We start from the raw sequence: 20649 nt of genomic DNA on the forward strand, positions 1-20649 counted from the left end.
ACTCCCGGATAGATTTCTTTGTTCTGGGCAGGCGCTCATCCCGAGGGTGGAGGGGACGGAGTATTCGGCCATAGCCGTTTCGGACCATGCCCCGCACTGGGTGGAAATGGGGCTGGGAGAGGAGAGGGACCAACGCCCGCTGTGGCGGCTGGACGTGGGACTGCTGGCAGATGAGGTGGTGTGTGGGAAGGTGAGGGGGTGTATCGAAAGGTACTTGGAGGCCAACAACAATGGGGAGGTGCGAGTGGGGGTGGTATGGGAGGCGTTGAAGGCGGTGATCAGGGGAGAGCTAATCTCCATCAGGGCTCATAGGGAGAAGACAGAGGGCATGGAAATGGAGAGGTTAGTGGGGGAGATTTTGCGAGTGGACAGGAGATACGCAGAGGCCCCGGAGGAAAGATTATTTGGGGAAAGGCGACGGCTCCAGACGGAGTTTGACCTGTTGACCACGGTGAAGGCGGAGGCACAGTGGAGGAAGGCGCAGGGGGCGACCTACGAGTACGGGGAAAAGGCCAGTCGGATGCTGGCACACCAGCTCCGTAAGAGGACGGCAGCGAGGGAAATAGGGGGAATCAAAGATGGAGGGGGAGCCACGGTTCAGAGTGCAACGAAAATAAACAAGGTATTCAAGGCCTTCTATGAAGAGCTGTACAGATCCCAGCCCCCAGGGGGGGAAGAGGGGATGAGAAGATTCCTGGACCAACTGCGGTTCCCGAGGGTGGAGGAGCAAGAGGTGGCTGGTTTGGGGGCACCAATCGGGTTGGAGGAGCTGAGTAAGGGTTTGGGGAGCATGCAGGCGGGGAAGGCCCCGGGGCTGGACGGGTTCCCGGTGGAGTTCTACAGAAAGTATGTGGACCTGTTGGCCCCGCTACTAGTGAGGACCTTTAACGAGGCAAGAGAGGAGGGGACCCTGCCCCCGACAATGTCGGAGGCGACAATTTCCTGGATTCTGAAGCGAGACAAGGACCCACTGCAATGTGGATCGTACAGGCCGATTTCGCTCCTTAATGACGAACCGGCGGAGGTCGGAGTACTTTCGGCTGTACCAAGGAACGAGGCAGGAGTGCCCCCTGTCCCCCCTGTTGTTTGCATTGGCGATAGAACCCTTGGCCATATCACTGAGGGAGTCTAAAAATTGGAGGGGGGTGGTCCGCGGGGGAGAAGAGCATCGAGTGTCGCTATACGCGGGTGACCTGCTGCTGTACGTGGCGGACCCAATGGAGGGGATGGTGGAGGTCATGCAGACTCTGAGGGAGTTTGGGGAGCTCTCGGGCTATAAGCTCAATGTAGGGAAGAGTGAGCTTTTTGTACTACAGGCAGGGGACCAAGAAAGAGGAATAGGGGACCTACCGCTGAGGAGGGCGGTGGGGAGTTTTCGGTATCTGGGGATCCAGATAGCCAGGAGTTGGGGGCCCTACACAAATTGAATCTGATGAGGTTGGTGGACCAAATGGAGGTGGACTTCAAAAGATGGGACATGTTGCCGCTCTCGTTGGCGGGTAGAGTGCAGTCGGTCAAAATGGTGGTCCTTCCGAGGTTTTTGTTTGTGTTTCAGTGCCTTCCCATCGTGATCACCAAGGGCTTTTTCAAGAGAGTAGGTAGGAGTATTATGGGGTTTGTGTGGGCGAATAAGACCCCGAGGGTAAGGAGAGGGTTCCTGGAACGCAGTAGGGACCGAGGAGGGCTGGCGCTGCCAAACCTAGGGAGCTACTACTGGGCAGCAAATGTGGCGATGATACGCAAGTGGGTTATGGAGGGAGTGGGGGTGGCATGGAAGTGGATGGAGATGGCGTCCTGTAAAGGAACGATCTTGGGGGCGTTGGTGACAGCACCGCTGCCGCTCTCGCCATCAAAGTATACCACGAGCCCGGTGGTGGCGGCAACGTTAAGGATCTGGGGCCAGTGGAGATGGCACAGGGGTGCAGTGGGAGCCTCGGTGTGGTCCCCGATCAGGGGTAACCACCGGTTTGTCCCAGGGAAGATGGACGGGGGGTTCCGCGGCTGGCATCGGGCGGGGATTAGAAGAATGGGGGACCTGTTCATTGATGGGACATTTGCGAGCCGTGGGGCACTGGAGGAGAAGTTTGAGTTACCCCCGGGAAATGCATTTAAATATATGCAGGTGAGGGCTTTTGTGAGGAGACAGGTCAGGGAATTCCCGTTGCTCCCGGCACAAGAAATTCAAGACAGGGTGATCTGGGTGTATGGGTCGGGGAGGGCAAGGTTTCGGCAATACACCAAGGGGTGAAAGAAGAGGGGGAAGCCCTAGCAGAAGAGTTGAAGGGTAAATGGGAGGAGGAGTTGGGGGAGGAGATTGAGGAAGGTTTGTGGGCTGATGCCCTAGGTAGGGTTAATTCCTCCTCCTCATGTGCCAGGCTCAGCCTGATACAATTTAAGGTGGTTCACAGAGCGCACTTGATGGGGGCGAGGTTGAGTAGGTTCTTTGGGGTAGAGGACAGATGTGGAAGGTGCTCAGGGAGCCCGGCGAACCATGTCCATATGTTTTGGTCATGCCCGGCACTGGAGGGGTTCTGGAGAGGAGTGGCGGGAGCAATATCTCAGGTGGTGAAAGTCCGGGTCAAGCCAGGCTGGGGGCTAGCAATATTCGGAGTAGTGGATGAGCCGGGAGTGCAGGAGGCGAAAGAGGCCGGCATTCTGGCCTTTGCCTCCCTAGTAGCCTGGCGAAGGATCTTGCTAATGTGGAAGAAGACGAAGCCCCCCAGCGTGGAGGCCTGGATAAACAACATGGCTGGGTTCATAAAGCTGGAGAGGATTAAGTTTGCCTTGAGAGGGTCTGCGCAGGAGTTCTACAGGCGGTGGCAACCGTTCCTAGACTACCTCGTGGAGCGTTAGAGGAAGGTCGGTCAGCAGCAGCAGCAACCGGGGGGGTGGGGGGGGAAGAGAGATTGTTTGAGGGGATGGATGAGCAAGAGATAACGTGGAGGGTGGGGGGAACTGGCACGTGCGGGCAAGAGCCAGTGTATAAAGCTATGTAAATATACCATTTTGCCATGTATATATCTTGCTCAGTGCGATTTTGTGTTATTTTGTTACCCGGACGGGGGGGGGGGGGGGGGGGGGTTATTGTTTGTAAGGGGAAAAAATTGTGTTGTTAAAAAACTTTAATAAATATATATTTTTTAAAAAAGAGAGTAGTCTATGAGATAATAATCATACATAGGATGGTGTTGGCGAAATGGACCTTAATGGTATGCTCTTTATTTTCCTATGTAATGCCTTAAAACCATGCAAATTTTAAGTTTGAAAGTGAAGTTATGCTACAAGATATCAAGGTGCATGCATTGTTTAAGGTAACCCTTATCCTGCCAATGACAGGGAAATGCTGTGTTTGCTGAGATACCTTTGATCTTCCACACACTGATTCTAAAAGAAAAAAGACAAATCACCCCATACTAAGAATTGTAACAGGCTTGGTCTAGGACATGAGGAATTTCTAAATAATTACAATGGTTTTGAAATCAATGCACTGAATAGATTGGGAGCATATGAACGTTAGTGGGGACATATAAGCAAGACATTGGACAGGATAGAATGTGTCTGACTGGCTGAAGTTTGAACACGTTTATGCGTTTTGAGAGCAACACCTGCTAAGGTGAAGTTGGAGAAATTTAACCTGGAGATGACAAAGACAGGTGACAATTTCAGTGAACATGGGGTTGAGGTGAGGAAAGTTGTAAGCTTGATGTAGGCAGATCTGATGGTGGAAATGATAGGTTCGGTAGCTCAGTTCTAGGTCAAACAAGACAGAAAGTTTATACAATGTTGAGTTGGTGACACATGAATCTAGCAGAAGACCCTATCCTATGGAGTGTGTCTGTCTTCTGGAGCAAAGAGTCCAATAATTTGCCACATCTTTAGATTCATTGCAGTGTCCACAACTCTATCTCCAGCTTAATGACTTTGAGTGAAGCTCTGTGGGTTGCAGACACTTCCTGCAGATGTGTTAGCCCTGAATCACACCTGTATCCAGGAGCTCCCACATTTAAAAAATTTATTCATGGGAAATGGGCGTCGCAGGTTGGGCCAGCATTTATTGCCCATTCCTTTTTTAAAAAAATTTAGATTACCCAATTATTTTTTCCGATTAAGGAGCAATTTAGCATGCCAAATCCACCTACTCTGCACATTTTTGGGTTGTGGGGGCGAAACCCACGCAGACACGGGGAGAATGTGCAAACTCCATTCGGACAGTGACCCAGAGCCGGGATCGAACCTGGGACCTCAGTGCCGTGAGGCAGCTGTGCTAACCACTAGGCCACTAGGCCACCGTGCTGCCCCTATTGCCCATTCCTAATTGCCTTTGACGGGGCAGTTAAGAGTCAACCACATTGGAGTCTGGAGTCACATGTAGGCCACACCAGGTAAGGATGGCAGATTTCCTTCCCTAAAGGACATCAGTGAACTACGACGATTGGCAATGGTTTCATGGTCATCATTAGACTTTTAATTCCAGATTTTTATTGTATTCAAATTTCACCATCTGCAGTGGTGGGATTTGAAGCTGGGGCCCCAGAGCATTACCCTGGGTCTCTGGATTACTAGTCTAGTGACAACACCACGACACAACCACCTCCCCATTCTGCAGTTGCAGCACATGACCTGCACATTCATCCTTATTGTGTCTTAATTAAGTAATTAATTATTTTCTTAATTAATTAAGTTAAATACTGGCTTTCCTGTAATGTCATTATTTGGTGTTTGAGCCATTTTGTGGATTCCTTCATCCTCCTCAAGCCCTTTCCAACTCCTCCCCCTGTCATTTCCCTTTATTAACCTGTACTATCCTGAACCCCCCACCTCACCCACCCATCCCATCAAGTCCAAGGCCCTTCCACATCACTTTAGAGATGTCGGAGTGACGACATGGATTGGCTCCATGTTTCAGTGATGCCTTCCTACAGATTCCCTGCCAAGCTGTCAGGGAGCAGTGGAAGGCGCTCTTCCCCAGCAGTGGGAACAGGACATCTTCCTGCCTGACCAAGGCAGCCTGGACGAAGGTCTCAGACAAGGTTAGCAATGGTGGGGTCCATCAGAGATACTGGGTACACTGCAGGGAAAAGGATCAATGACCTCAGTAGATTCACCTGGGAAAGTGTCATGGTGACATGGGATTGCCTCTAATGTAGGTATCAGGTTATATATTTGTGCAAATGTGCAGGTAGGTTAGGCTGGTGCACGCGTGATGAGCCTCAGGATTGCGCAGCAGTTGAGACCAAGAATGTGACAGCTTGTCTTGAATGAGTGATTGAATGCAACTTAATACATCGACAGACCAGTGTGGTGGGATACCTGCGGAAAAGGAGGTCCGTTGGCATTTGTCAAATCGATAAATCTCAACTTTCTCCCCCAGGACAAACAGATCCATAACCTGAAGGAAAGGGTTAAGGTGGGCAGAGAGATGCCTGATCTCAAGATCCTCACCCCTTCTGAGGTAGAATCCCTCCAGATTGCAGGAGTACAGAGAAGCCAAGCGGTAGCTAACAGCAAGGCTAGATTGCTAAGACTTCAGAGTAAGATGCATCAAACGTGGTGCTGCCGTAATGTGTGCTCCGGACCACGTGAGGAACTGTGCTGTGTTCAGAGTCTGTGGAACCTTCAATATTTCTTTGTGCCCTCCTTTACAATTCAAATCCAAGACTCAGTCACTCCAGGAGACCAAAGACTATCGGCACGGTGGCACAGTGGTTAGCACTGCTGCATCACAGCTCCAGGGTCCTGGGTTAAATTCCAGCCTCGGGTGACTGTGTGGAGTCTGCACTTTCTCCCCATGTCTGCGTGGGTTTCCTCCGGGTGCTCTGGTTTCCTCCCACAGTCCAAGGATGTGCAGGTTAAGTGGATTGGCCAAGCTAAATTGCTCCTTAGTGTAAAAAAGGTTAGGTGGGGTTACTGGGTTACGGGGATAGGATGGAGGTGTGGGCTTAAGTAGAGTGCTCTTTCCAAGGGCTAGTGCTGACTCGATCGGCTGAATGCACTGTAAATTCTATGATTATATGATTGCTGGGGTTGATGACACCAGTGACCCAGAGGATGCACCCTCAACAACTTATCCTGCACTCTCCAGCAATGCAGCAACACCCACCTGTTCCACAAAGGGGCTGCATTTAGAATCAAGTCCACATTCTTGTGAACACAGTACAGGCACATCCCAGCAGGCGAGATCCCAGACTCTCGGAGGACTGTTGGGAAACAGAGTCCTTCTGAGCCCCACACTGATGACAGGCCACTGGCTTTGGTCACCAGAAGCCTGCTGGAAAATGTAGCAGAGTTTAGGTGAACATATGGCGGAGATGCCATGCGTTACGTACAGCTTTACATGGACTATGGAGGAGTCCATGTAAGCCATGCATTTTGCCACATCTCAGGCAGATGAACACATGGCTTCCTCTATGAGGAGGTTGTCAATTACTGTGGAAAGGCAGGCCAAGTAATCTGCCCACTTGCGCTCTGACCTGCACTCAATCGGTCTAGCCAAATGATTTGTACAGCAATCGCTAGGTAAAGAGTGCCGAGGCACCATGCCCTCCCTCCAAGTGCCCCTTCTCAGGGAGCCAGGGATGTACCATCGCGCACCCAGATAGAAGAAAAGTGTATGTCAGCTACCCTGGGGGCTTCCTCTCAGGACACCCATAGGTGAGCAGCCTCTTCTCATTCCCTCTGCCACTGACCCCATTACCTCCAGCAAGCATGGCTAAGGAGGTTACCCTTTCACCTGGGCATGACCCAGTGTACTTTCAAGGTCTCAGATCTCCAGAGGCCGCCCACCAAAGCCTTTGCTGGAAAATGGGCATCACATTCAGTTGTCAGCATCGACCTCAGCTGCTAACGTAGCACCAAGATTAGTGGTAGGGACAGAAAACGTAAGGATTTAGGGAGAAAACAAAGGTGAATTTACAAAATTCACTTTGTCGCATGTAAATATTGCACAATATATTATTTTTATTTTATTCATGTGCTCATCATTATCTTTTTTTAGGACTTGATTTGTCTGAGCCCCAAGTATATGGTCATGCCTCATGCTTGGCACTCAAGCAGAGTGTTAGAATGTAAAGATTATGGTGTTATGTGTTTGCAATTAGTCATTATTTAATGTCCGTTCATCCATTTTGATATTTGCCTGTCTGTGGGACATTGTGGGCCCTGCAGATGCTTCATTATATGCGGTGTTAAGGAGATTGCCTGAGATTATGTTCCACAGGGACAACTGAACTGCTTTATGTGACAATTGAGTAGCTTCTGAGGTGTCAGTCATGATAGGCTGCTTGATGTATGCCCACTGGCATCAGGTCTCCTGGTTAACAGTATGTGTGACAGACACCCATTCCCTTTGCTATTCTACGTGGTTAAGGATGCAATTGCAGATGTAGTCAAGAGGGTTGGGAGAGGCAGCAAGTGTTGATATACATCCTGAGCAGGTAAAAATGTCCTGGCGATGGGGCAATGGTCATGTAGGTTCCTCAATCTTGGACAAATCTCATGTCTATGGTATTCCGGCATGCCTCTCCATGGCATCCATTAGAGGCTCGTAGACATCCATGTCCTCTTCCTGAGGCTTAACCCATTCATCCTCATTTGAAGAGGAGTGTTGCTCCTTTCTGTCATTCTGATACAAGAGTTTCACAATGTTTCATGGCTACATTGTGCCGTGTGCAACATAACACTCCATGAAGCCCTGTGTTGTGTGGTGCATACTGCAGAGCACTTCCAGACCCGTTAAGGCAGAGGAAGTGCATGTTTTTAATGTCTTTTTATTGGGGAATTTTCCACTTTTACAAAAGATCGCCTCAAAACAAACAAAAGAGGAGGAAATCTAGCAATAGGTATCAATTTGCAACAGGTTCAACGTAAAACAGTAGTCATCACAAGAATGGGAACAAATGAGACCGGATGAATTAGGAACAAAATTCCCAACATATTCCCTTCACGGATAATTGGACCCATCTGCACAAAACAGGATATAAGCAACATCACAGACCTACATCATACCCATAGCTTCAAAACAACATGACAGGAGGAAAAAAACAATATATCGAGAACACCGGAATTAAAGGGGAAATTGATTAACGCTAAAATTAAACTCTTCTCCAGGCCCAGGCCAGAATACATAGCTGTAATATAACTACAGAATGACCAGAAGAGAACAAGGCACTACCAAGCATCACTTCTAGGTAACCAATTCCCAGTCCTCAACAGGATAACACACATTCTGCCTGGAAAAAGGAAATGGCACTAAAAAATACAGATTAGCTCTCACGGGTGGGAACCTCCTCGAACAAAGCGAGGGCAGAACCACCCCAAACCCTCCACCCCTCCTCCCGCTCTGGCTCTGCTCATCTCCCACCCTCCGAGGATACTTTAGGATAAAGATAATTTGCACAATCATGAATTCAACATTCAGCTTGATATGATATAAACTTATTAAATCAGGATAACCAGCAGTGCAGAATGAAGGGGATGTCCATAAGACCATAAGACATAGGAGCGGAAGTAAGGCCATTCGGCCCATCGAGTCCACTCCACCATTCAATCATGGCTGATTTCAACTCCATTTACCCGCTCTCTCTCCATAGCCCTTAATTCCTCGAGAAATCAAGAATTTATCAACTTCTGTCTTAAAGACACTCAAACCTCCCGGCCTCCACCGCCCTCTGTGGCAATGAATTCCACAGACCCACCACTCTCTGGCTGAAGAAATTTCTCCTCATCTCTGTTCTAAAGTGACTCCCTTTTATTCTAAGGCTGTGCCCCCGGGTCCTAGTCTCCCCTGCTAATGGAAACAACTTCCCTACGTCCACCCTATCTAAGCCATTCATTATCTTGTAGGTTTCTATTAGATCTCCCCTCAACCTCCTAAACTCCAATGAATATAATCCCAGGATCCTCAGATGTTCATCGTATGTTAGGCCTACCATTCCTGGGATCATCCGTGTGAATCTCCGCTGGACCCGCTCCAGTGCCAGTATGTCCTTCCTGAGGTATGGGGCCCAAAATTGCTCACAGTATTCTAAATGGGGCCTAACTAATACTTTATAAAGCTTCAGAAGTACATCCCTGCTTTTATATTCCAAGCCTCTTGAGATAAATGACAACATTGCATTTGCTTTCTTAATTACGGACTCAACCTGCAAGTTTACCTTTAGAGAATCCTGGACTAGGACTCCCAAGTCCCTTTGCACTTCAGCATTATGAATTTTGTCACCGTTTAGAAAATAGTCCATGCCTCTATTCTTTTTACCAAAGTGCAAGACCTCGCACTTGCCCACGTTGAATTTCATCAGCCATTTCTTGGACCACTCTCCTAAACTGTCTAAATCTTTCTGCAGCCTCCCCACCTCCTCCATACAACCTGCCCCTCCACCTTCCTTTGTATCATCGGCAAACTTAGCCAGAATGCCCCCAGTCCCGTCATCTAGATCGTTAATATATAAAGAGAACAGCTGTGGCCCCAACACTGAACCCTGCGGGACACCACTCGTCACCGGTTGCCATTCCGAAAAAGAACCTTTTATCCCAACTTTCTGCCTTCTGCCTGACAGCCAATCGTCAATCCATGTTAGTACCTTGCCTCGAATACCATGGGCCTTATTTTACTCAGCAGTCTCCCGTGAGGCACCTTATCAAAGGCCTTTTGGAAGTCAAGATAGATAACATCCATTGGCTCTCCTTGGTCTAACCTATTTGTTATCTCTTCAAAGAACTCGAACAGGTTTGTCAGGCACGACCTCCCCTTACTAAATCCATGCTGACTTGTCCTAATCCGACCCTGCACTTCCAAGAATTTAGAATGTCCAAAGATGAGACCCCTTAAAGCTGAATAGTTAGGACAACACTAGATAGCTCTACATAAGTTAGTTTATTAAGGATTGAGATTAATCATTGAAAGTATACCCAGTAATCATTATTAATCATTAAACCTGTATTTTTAGGAAATAGTAGTAATAAGCATTTGAACTCTTGCTACAAGCAGTGGCCACAATGCATGATGGGATTTAAACTAGCTAACTTGCCCATGTTTTTGAGACAAACAGGATTGTGTGGTCAGCAAATAACAGTCAACTCAGTAAACAGTTCTTATAGGTGCCCCCAATATCCTGTCTCAAATAATCCATGGTGTAAAGAAGAAACCAACTTTGGCATCCTGCCCCTGAATGAACAATGAGCTGGACAGGAACTGACTGTGACATGTAGGATAGGAATATCAGAAAAGCAACTTTAGAATAAAGAACAAAGAAATGTACAGCACAGGAACAGGCCCTTCGGCCCTCCAAGCCCGTGCCGACCATGCTGCCCGACTAAACTACAATCTTCTACACTTCCTGGGTCCGTATCCCTCTATTCCCATCCTATTCATGAATTTGTCAAGATGCCCCTTAAATGTCACTATCGTCCCTGCTTCCACCACCTCCTCCGGTAGCGAGTTCCAGGCACCCACTACCCTCTGCGTAAAAAACTTGCCTCGTACATCTACTCTAAACCTTGCCCCTCTCACCTTAAACCTATGCCCCCTAGTAATTGACCCCTCTACCCTGGGGAAAAGCCTCTGACTATCCACTCTGTCTATGCCCCTCATAATTTTGTAGACCTCTATCAGGTCTCCCCTCAACCTCCTTCGTTCCAGTGAGAACAAACCGAGTTTATTCAACCGCTCCTCATAGCTAATGCCCTCCATACCAGGCAACATTCTGGTAAATCTCTTCTGCACCCTCTCTAAAGCCTCCACATCCTTCTGGTAGTGTGGCGACCAGAATTGAACACTATACTAAGTGTGGCCTAACTAAGGTTCTATACAGCTGCAACATGACTTGCCAATTCTTATACTCAATGCCCCGGCCAATGAAGGCAAGCATGCCGTATGCCTTCTTGACTACCTTCTCCACCTGTGTTGCCCCTTTCAATGACCTGTGGACCTGTACTCCTAGATCTCTTTGACTTTCAATACTCTTGAGGGTTCTACCATTCACTGTATATTCCCTACCTGCATTAGACCTTCCAAAATGCATTACTTCACATTTGTCCGGATTAAACTCCATCTGCCATCTCTCCGCCCAAGTCTCCAAACAATCTAAATCCTGCTGTATCCTCTGACAGTCCTCATCGCTATCCGCAATTCCACCAAACTTTGTGTCGTCTGCAAACTTACTAATCAGACCAGTTACATTTTCCTCCAAATCATTTATATATACTACAAAGAGCAAATGTCCCAGCACTGATCCCTGTGGAACACCACTGGTCACAGCCCTCCAATTAGAAAAGCATCCTTCCATTGCTACTCTCTGCCTTCTATGACCTAGCCAGTTCTGTATCCACCTTGCCAGCTCCCCCCTAATCCCATGTGACTTCACCTTTTGTACTAGTCTACCATGAGGGACCTTGTCAAAGGCCTTACTGAAGTCCATATAGACAACATCCACTGCCCTACCTGCATCCATCATCTTAGTGACCTCCTCGAAAAACTCTATCAAGTTAGTGAGACACGACCTCCCCTTCACAAAACCATGCTGCCTCTCACTAATACGTCCATTTGCTTCCAAATGGGAGTAGATCCTGTCTCTAAGAATTCTCTCTAGTAATTTCCCTACCACTGAAGTAAGGCTCACCGGCCTGTAGTTCCCGGGATTATCCTTGCTACCCTTCTTAAACAGAGGAACAACATTGGCTATTCTCCAGTCCTCCGGGACATCCCCTGAAGACAGTGAGGATCCAAAGATTTCTGTCAAGGCCTGAGCAATTTCCTCTCCAGCCTCCTTCAGTATTCTGGGGTAGATCCCATCAGGCCCTGGGGACTTATCTACCTTAATATTTTTTAAGACACCCAACACCTCGTCGTTTTGGATCTCAATGTGACCCAGGCTATCTACGCACGCTTCTCCAGACTCAACATCTACCAATTTCTTCTCTTTGGTGAATACTGATGCAAAGTATTCATTTAGTACCTCGCCCATTTCCTCTGGCTCCACACATAGATTCCCTTGCCTATCCTTCAGTGGGCCAACCCTTTCCCTGGCTACCCTCTTGCTTTTTATGTACGTGTAAAAAGCCTTGGGATTTTCCTTAACCCTATTTGCCAATGACTTTTCGTGACCCCTTCTAGCCCTCCTGACTCCTTGCTTAAGTTCCTTCCTACTTTCCTTATATTCCACGCAGGCTTCGTCTGTTCCCAGCCTTTTAGCCCTGACAAATGCCTCCTTTTTCTTTTTGACGAGGCCTACAATATCTCTCGTTATCCAAGGTTCCCGAAAATTGCCGTATTTATCCTTCTTCCTCACAGGAACATGCCGGTCCTGAATTCCTTTCAACTGACACTTGAAAGCCTCCCACATGTCAGATGTTGATTTGCCCTCAAACATCCGCCCCCAATCTATGTTCTTCAGTTCCCGCCTAATATTGTTATAATTAGCCTTCCCCCAATTTAGCACATTCATCCTAGGACCACTCTTATCCTTGTCCACCAGTACTTTAAAACTTACTGAATTGTGGTCACTGTTACCAAAATGCTCCCCTACTGAAACATCTACCACCTGGCCGGGCTCATTCCCCAATACCAGGTCCAGTACCGCCCCTTCCCTAGTTGGACTGTCTACATATTGTTTTAAGAAGCCCTCCTGGATGCTCCTTACAAACTCCGCCCCGTCTAAGCCCCTGGCACTAAGTGTGTCCCAGTCAATATTGGGGAAGTTGAAGTCTCCCATCACCACAACCCTGTTGTTTTTACTCTTTTCCAAAATCTGTCTACCTATCTGCTCCTCTATCTCCCGCTGGCTGTTGGGAGGCCTGTAGTAAACCCCCAACATTGTGACTGCACCCTTCTTATTCCTGATCTCTATCCATATAGCCTCACTGCCCTCTGAGGTGTCCTCCCGCAGTACAGCTGTGATATTCTCCCGAACAAGTAGCGCAACTCCGCCTCCCCTTTTACATCACCCTCTATCCCGCCTGAAACATCTAAATCCTGGAACGTTTAGCTGCCAATCCTGCCCTTCCCTCAACCATGTCTCTGTAATGGCAACAACATCATAGTTCCAAGTACTAATCCAAGCTCTAAGTTCATCTGCCTTACCCGTAATACTTCTTGCAATAAAACATATGCACTTCAGGCCACCAGACCCGCTGTGTTCAGCAACTTCTCCCTGTCTGCTCTGCCTCAGAGCCACACTGTCCATATTCCCTAGTTCTCCCTCAATGCTCTCACCTTCTGACCTATTGCTCCCGTGCCCACCCCCCTGCCATACTAGTTTAAACCCTAGAATAGACACAAGTTCCTGGGAAACAACAGGTGACAGGATGGGGTTAAATCATGAGCTGATCACAAGTCATCATTTTGCTTAAAGTAAATTTTACTGGATAATATAAAAGTGACAGCTCCAAGGATTGGATCCAGTCCAACTGGGGTGGGCTATTGATTTTTGTTAAATCCTATGATTGGTGTGTTTTTATCAGTGTTAGCCAGATTGATCTTGGCATTTATCCAGATCTTTCTCTCATGTACATGAACCAAGCTTGGAATAATAAAGCCATCTTAACCAGGTTGATGTGTGTCTGCAGAGCTGTGTTAAGCTGAGCCGTAACTAAGAGGGAGGTACCCCACGTAAAAGCTGACTCAATACTCAGGCCTTGGAAATGCACCTACACAGAACATCACACCCAAATTATTCACTTGCCTGCAAGCAAGTAAGTTGACAACATCAACAGACAACAATATGATTATCAAGGAGCAAAGTCCAGGATAACAACTGAGATGCGAGGACGTTATCGGGATAAAGACTTCTCCACTGACGCATAACGAAAGCAGAAATCAAGGATAAAGCAGGATCTTCCAAGAATTCAAAGCACAAATCCTCATTACTTTAACATGCCATCTCATCTGAAGTCAGGCATCCTACAGCCCAGGCACCAGAAGGAGGTGTGACCCGGCAGGCTCAGCCATCCCCAAGCCCTCGCGACCAACATCAGGAACAGGGCAACATAGTGGAGCCCTGGAAGCAGCCAGTGGCAAAGATGTTGAACAATGCACTCACTGCAAGGACCAGTTATGGGGCTACTGACAAATCAATATGGCTGTGGCTGCAGGTCTTACTGCAGGATGCAGCAAATTTCATGGCCCCTTCTGGGGACAGCCTCCATTGTCTCTGACATTGCCCTTCAGACATCAGGAGGTAGTTTGCCTTTGTCCTAAAGATGCACTGCCATGTCTGTGACCTACATCTCGATGTCTCCCTTGGATGGCTGCCTCCTGACCATCCTCCTCCTCTGGTGCTACCTGCTGCTAGCCTTGCGATCTCACTGGTTGGCGACAGACCTCTGTCTTATTCTCTCCTCATCTTCCTGAGGTTGTAGGCTTTTTGGATTTATCAAACCCACAGCGAATTCATGAAGTGAACAGCGTGAAAAAGACAGACAGTGATATAAGAGCCTCGCAGCCCCAGAACATGCGAGTATGGTTCACCGGCTCCCCCCTACCACACTTTTCACACCCATCTGCCACACTCTGGAAGAATGCACCCATCCTCATGTCGGTAATACATCAGATTCGGGAGTGCCAAACCCCCTTTCTGTCTCTGCCTCTGCAACAGAACCCTCTTACATCAGCCTCTTCTGCCATACGACTTGAAATGGACCCAGCTGCCACATTTCTGGAATAAATCTAGCCCAGGATGATTCTAGAATAATGATTTCAGCAGAGGAGTGTTTGATCATGGCTTTCATTTGATCCTTAGGAATACTTTTGCTGGGATCTCATCTCTATGTGTCACAAAATAGAAGTTGCTTTTAACTAGATCGCTCTTAGTTCCTACCTGAAACTTTAATATTTCTTATATACTATAATTGATTGTTTGATACTCTTCTGTGATTTGATGTTTCTTATCTGTAAGACAGCATTAATAGAAATGCATTCTTCTTATAATCACCAAACATAGGACTTTAAGAAATCCTGGTAGCTATTTGCTCTTTGGAAACAAGACTTAAGATAACTTGATGACAAACAGTGTACAGCGAAATGGTTGATGGAATATATTCTCCAGCATACAATTTAGCTGTCCCAAAAGTCTGGGTAAGGGCCATTCTTGTTATCTTGTGTCTAACCCCTTGCTCCATTGACAGTACCTGCAAGTCCGTATATATGGTCATATATGTAGAATACCACTGATACATTTACTGAACATGGTTGGTTTAATTTGAACAGGATAATGGTTTTGAAAGATATGTTTTAACAACAGGCATTTTGTTGTATCAGCTAGGGCATCCCATCTCCTAAACTGGTGCAACTTTAACATGGTTCTCAAAGTGTATGAAGGATGCTAGTATAAAGTAAGATTATCTTTTAGTTTTTTTCATAATTTTTACAACGAAAGCATCCAATATAAAGCACAATCCTTCAGTCATTCAGGACCTACTACAATTACTGCAGTTGTTAAATAGTGAGGAAGCAGTCCAACAGTGCATACCAAAAAGAACTATATAATAATCTTTATTAGTGTCACAAGTAGGCTTACATTAACACTGCAATGAAGTTACTGTGAAAATCTCCCAGTCACCACGCTCCGGTGCCTGTTCAGGTACACTGAGGGAGAATTCAGAATGTCCAATTCACCTAACAAACAGGTCTTTCGGGACTTGTGGGAGGAAACTGGAGCACCCGGAGGAAACCCACACAGACACATGGAGAACATGCAGACAGGGACCCAAGCCGGGAATCGAACCCGCGCCCCTGGTGTTGTGAAGCAACAGTGTTAACCACTGTGCTACCATGCCGACCTAATTTATTATGCAATCCCTCAGTCTTAACGGAAGGGGGGATTATGTGAGATCAAGGGGACCCCATGACAAAGTAAATAGCTGATGTCCCAGACCCAATAATAATGTATACATCCTTGCTGTGACTGATTTCATTCAAACTATTACAAAGACCCCCTAGTGTGAATACACAATGAGGGGCTGCAATGTCAACGAGGTAAACCATAAGCAGGAGACTGTTACAAAGGGATACTGACCAAAGTTACCATGTGAGAACATAACAATGGCACATAACATATGCAGCTGCTTTGAATAATACATTGGGCGCACGCCACCCTGACCCCTGCACGCGATTCTCCCACAACCCTGAAACCAGCGCCACGTGATTCACGCCGGCTGCTCGGAGAATCGCCGCAAACGGCGAGCGGCGATTCTCCGACCCAGGTGGGCTGAGCGGCCGCTACGACACAACAGGTTCCCGCCGGCGCCGGCCACTCCTGGTCGCTGCTGGCAGGAACTCTGCAGGAACGATGGGGGGGCGGCCTGTGGGGGGGGGAGGGGGCTCCTTTACCGGGGGGGGGCCTCCGATGGGGTCTGGCCCGTGATGGGGGCCCACCGATCGGCGGGCTGGCCTCTTCCCCCCCCTCCCCCCCCCCCCCCCCCCCCCCAGGCCTACCTCCTTCCGCGCGGGGCCGCAGAACACCGGCGCCATGTTGGTATGTTGGTGAGGGACCGGCATGCATAAGAAGTTCCCCAAGCATGTGCAGGATGGCGCGGCCCAACTGCGCATGTGCGGGTTGGCGCGGCGCCCATTTGATGCCGCGTAAGGATGCTGGAGTGGCATGAACCTCTCCAGCGCCTGTAGGGGCCAGAGTAGGTCGTGCCCGGGCCCTGTTCACGCCGTTGTGAAACGCGATGGTGTACACAACGGCGTTCACGATGGCGCGGGCACTTGGTCCACGCCGTGGAGAATCACCCCCATTGTGTCTAGACTTTATGATCGTGCTAATTTGACATTGGAGTTAAGTCATTTAAAATAAATTGATTAACATTGATGGTAAAATATCAGGCAGAAAATCTAAACTGTGAACAAGTTGTAATTTGTTAAAACATGAATTCTAGACTACAATACTTAAATGGAGATAATTATGTAGTAAAGCAATAATACCAATTTCAGGAGAGTTATAAAGCATGCCATTTATTGTTAAACAAAGAACCAACTTCGCTGACTTACACCATTTCCCTTTGCCATCTGTTGTTGACTTCTGCCCATCCTTTGATAGTTGGCATCAACCTATGGAGGAAAGTGCAATGTTACTGCAGCCTGTAAGTGATCAGGGACAATTGCAATTGCACTGTTTTTTTGTTTTGTTTACAATTACCATATCGGACGGCTTGAAAGGATTCCCTTGTCCACTTATTCCACCGCTTATACTGAAGCCGAGACCAGGGTTCTTCTCTATTCTCACACAAAACTGAGTTAAAAATAAAACCACCACAGGATAGTTAGTGCAAGTACAACAATACAGACAAGTCTGAAATAAATATGGGAAGATTCATAATGCTGTAATACATTGTAGTTTACCTAGTGATTAGTTCTAATGGATCAGCGAGAACGTTTAGTGTGGAATTAAACACTACAGGTGAGGAAGGTTCTACAGAATCATAAAATGGTTTCAGCACAGGAGGATACAATTCAGCCCATCCGGCTCATACCGGCTCCCTTCAAGAGAAAACTCCATTGCCCTTTCCTGATAGTCCTGATTTTTTTCCCCCGTCTGGTGCTTATCCATTTCCCTTTTGAAAGCCATGATTGAATCTGCCTCTACCAGACACCAGGCAGTGAATACCAGATCACTGAGTGAAAGGTTTTCCTCATGTTGCTTTTGATTCTTTTACCAATCATTTTAAACCTGTGCCCCCGGTTCTCGATCCTCCCGTCAATGGGAAAAAATTATTGTCATGATATTCAAACACACACATCATGATGGACACACTAACAGGCAAATCAGAGTACACAACACCACAACCAATCACAGACAAGAACACCAACCACATAAAAAGCACGAGCACGACACCTGGAGGTCAGTAGGTCTGGGGAGAAGGAAGCATGAAAGAGCTGTTGAAACACCACAAGCAGGGAGCCCCCCACGTGCAGAGTGCAAAGACCAAGTTGTAAATAGCAAGTTTAAATAAACAAGTGTTGTACCATATGCAACTGTGTTGGCTCTTCTGTGTGTTAGAACACCCAACACCACATGGTACAGGAGTGGATCGATACCTGCCTACCAACCTGCCATTCTGGACATGGACCACACCGACGGACCGCAGCCGATGCAAGTCACGGGGAACCTAGGCACCAACTGGAAGCTCTACAGGCAGCGATTTGACCTGTACATCCGTGCCACCGAAAAACAGAATGTCTCGGATGATTCGAAGATTGCAATGCTCCTCTTCTACGCAGGCCCCCACCCAAATGATGTCTTTAATTCACTGGTGTTCGAGGAAGGCGAAAACCAGGCCAAATATGACACGGTCATCCTCAAAATGGACCAGCACTTTCAAACTGAAGTAAACGAAACTTTCGAAAGATACATCTTTCAGCAACGCCTGCAAGGTAAGGAGGAGCTTTTTCAACCCTTTTTGACGCACCTCCGGATTCTAGCGCAGTCCTGCGGTTACGGCACCACCACAGAGTCCATGATCAGGGACCAGATTGTTTTTGGCGTTGCCTCCAGTGGCCTACGCCAGCAGCTTCTTAAAATAAAGAGCCTCACCTTAGCGTCTGCTGTGGAAGCCTGTGTCCTCCATGAAAATGCGACCTGCCGTTTTGCCCGATTTCAGGCGTCCGAGTTGGCACGGAGGGGGTCCCCAGCCGTCGAATCGGCAAGCCAGGCCGCCCACGACGTTGAACGCATCCAGGCCGTCGATTTCTTCCCGCCCCACGGCCCGGACGACAGCGGCCGCTTCCCGCGCTTTTCGCGGTCTCCCGCGCAGGTGCGCGCCAAGAATAACGGCCACAACGAGGGACGCACTGCGCAGGCGCGCCCACCGCAAGATCGCACTGCGCATGCGCAGTGGCGCAACGAACGCCGTGACGTCATGACGTGCAGCAAGTGTGGAGGTCTACACTTAAAAGGGCAATGTCCTGCAAAATACCAACAGTGCAACAGATGTGCCATGATAGGCCACTACGCAGCCCGCTGTCGTGCGGCTCAACCCATGGATCCGGCGCATCCTCGACAACCTCGCACACGAGTCAGGACCGTCCAGCCCACGCATCAAGACTTCCAGTTAAGTGATGCAGATGACCAGGATGACTTCAGAGTTGCCGTCATTGATGTCAACAAGGTCAATGCCATCAATCCAGACGATGAGTGGTGTGCCACCCTGACGGTCAACCGATCGCGCGTCGCCTTCCGTCTGGACACCGGCGCATCCGCCAACCTGATTGCTTACTCTGCAGTCCAGGCCATGAAGGTCAAACCACTCATCACACCATCCCGGCTTAAGATGGTTGACTATAACGGGAACGTTATCCCGTCCGTAGGATCTTGCCAGCTACAGGTGACTCACAAGAGGTACACGGCCACACTCCCCTTCGAAGTTGTGGGCTCATCAAAGGACTCGTTACTGGGCGCACAAGCGTGTAAGGTCCTTCACCTGGTACAGCGCATCATGTCTCTCTCTCCAGATGAGATATCCGACTTCCCGGATGCTGAGTTCCACGCGAATCTCCATTCCCTCCTCGCTCACAACCAGGAGGTTTTTGAAGGCATGGGGACATTGCCACACACGTACAAGATTCGACTCAGACCGGACGCCATCCCTGTCGTTCACGCACCTCGCAGGGTTCCTGCGCCTCTCAAAGACCGCCTCAAGGCACAACTGCAGATTCTTCAGGACCAAGGGGTCCTATCCAAGGTCACGGAGCCCACGCCATGGGTCAGCTCCATGGTCTGTGTAAAGAAGCCCTCTGGCGAGCTCCGTATATGTATAGATCCAAAAGATCTGAACAACAACATCATGCGGGAACACTATCCCATCCCAAAACGAGAAGACCTCACCAGCGAGATGGCGCGAGCCAACATATTCACTAAATTGGATGCGTCCAAAGGATTCTGGCAGATCCAACTGGACCCGGCCAGCCGAAGACTATGCACATTCAACACCCCTTTTGGCAGATTCTGCTACAACCGGATGCCATTCGGCATCATTTCGGCATCTGAAGTATTCTACCGCATTATGGAGCAGATGATGGAAGGCATCGAAGGGGTACGTGTATATGTGGACGATATCATCATTTGGTCCACCACTCCGCAGGAACACATGCATCGTCTTCGACGTGTCTTCACCCGCATACGGCAAAATGGCCTGCGTCTCAACCGTGCGAAGTGTGCTTTCGGCCAGACGGAGCTGAAATTCCTCGGGGACCACATCTCAAGGTCCGGGGTCCGTCCCGATGCAGACAAGGTTAGCGCCATCACAGCCATGCCACGACCGGCTGACAAGAAGGCTGTCTTAAGATTCCTGGGCATGGTCAACTTCCTTGGGAAGTTCATTCCCAACCTGGCTTCTCATACAACAAACATGCGCCATCTCGTAAAAAAATCGACGGAATTCAACTGGCACCAGTCGCATCAGCAGGAATGGGAGGAGCTCAAGCACAAACTGGTCACGGCACCAGTGCTGGCCTTCTTTGACGCGACTCGCCCTACAAAGATCTCAACAGACGCCAGCCAATCTGGTATTGGAGCGGTACTCCTGCAAAAAGACAGCACGTCATCATGGGCCCCGGTTGCGTATGCCTCACGAGCCATGACCCCTACCGAACAGCGCTACGCGCAAATCGAAAAAGAATGCCTGGGCTTGTTAACTGGACTGGACAAGTTCCACGAC

At 48.5% G+C, this 20649-nt stretch overlaps 1 protein-coding gene across 10 annotated transcripts in view; it reads right to left on the reverse strand.

Annotated features, from left to right (window-relative positions):
• Positions 1 to 20649, reverse strand: part of lrrc7 (leucine rich repeat containing 7) — an 895132-nt gene that overhangs the window by 11504 nt on the left and 862979 nt on the right. For all 10 annotated transcript variants that reach the window (XM_072511053.1, XM_072511057.1, XM_072511054.1 and 7 more), the window contains 2 exons: positions 17133 to 17225; positions 16985 to 17044 (listed from right to left, as the gene is read on the reverse strand). In XM_072511053.1, the coding sequence (XP_072367154.1) occupies positions 16985 to 17044; positions 17133 to 17225 (153 nt within the window). The remainder of the gene's footprint in view (positions 1 to 16984; positions 17045 to 17132; positions 17226 to 20649) is intronic.

This window comes from Scyliorhinus torazame, chromosome 7, assembly GCF_047496885.1.
Source record: "Scyliorhinus torazame isolate Kashiwa2021f chromosome 7, sScyTor2.1, whole genome shotgun sequence".
Classification (NCBI taxonomy): Eukaryota; Metazoa; Chordata; class Chondrichthyes; order Carcharhiniformes; family Scyliorhinidae; genus Scyliorhinus; species Scyliorhinus torazame.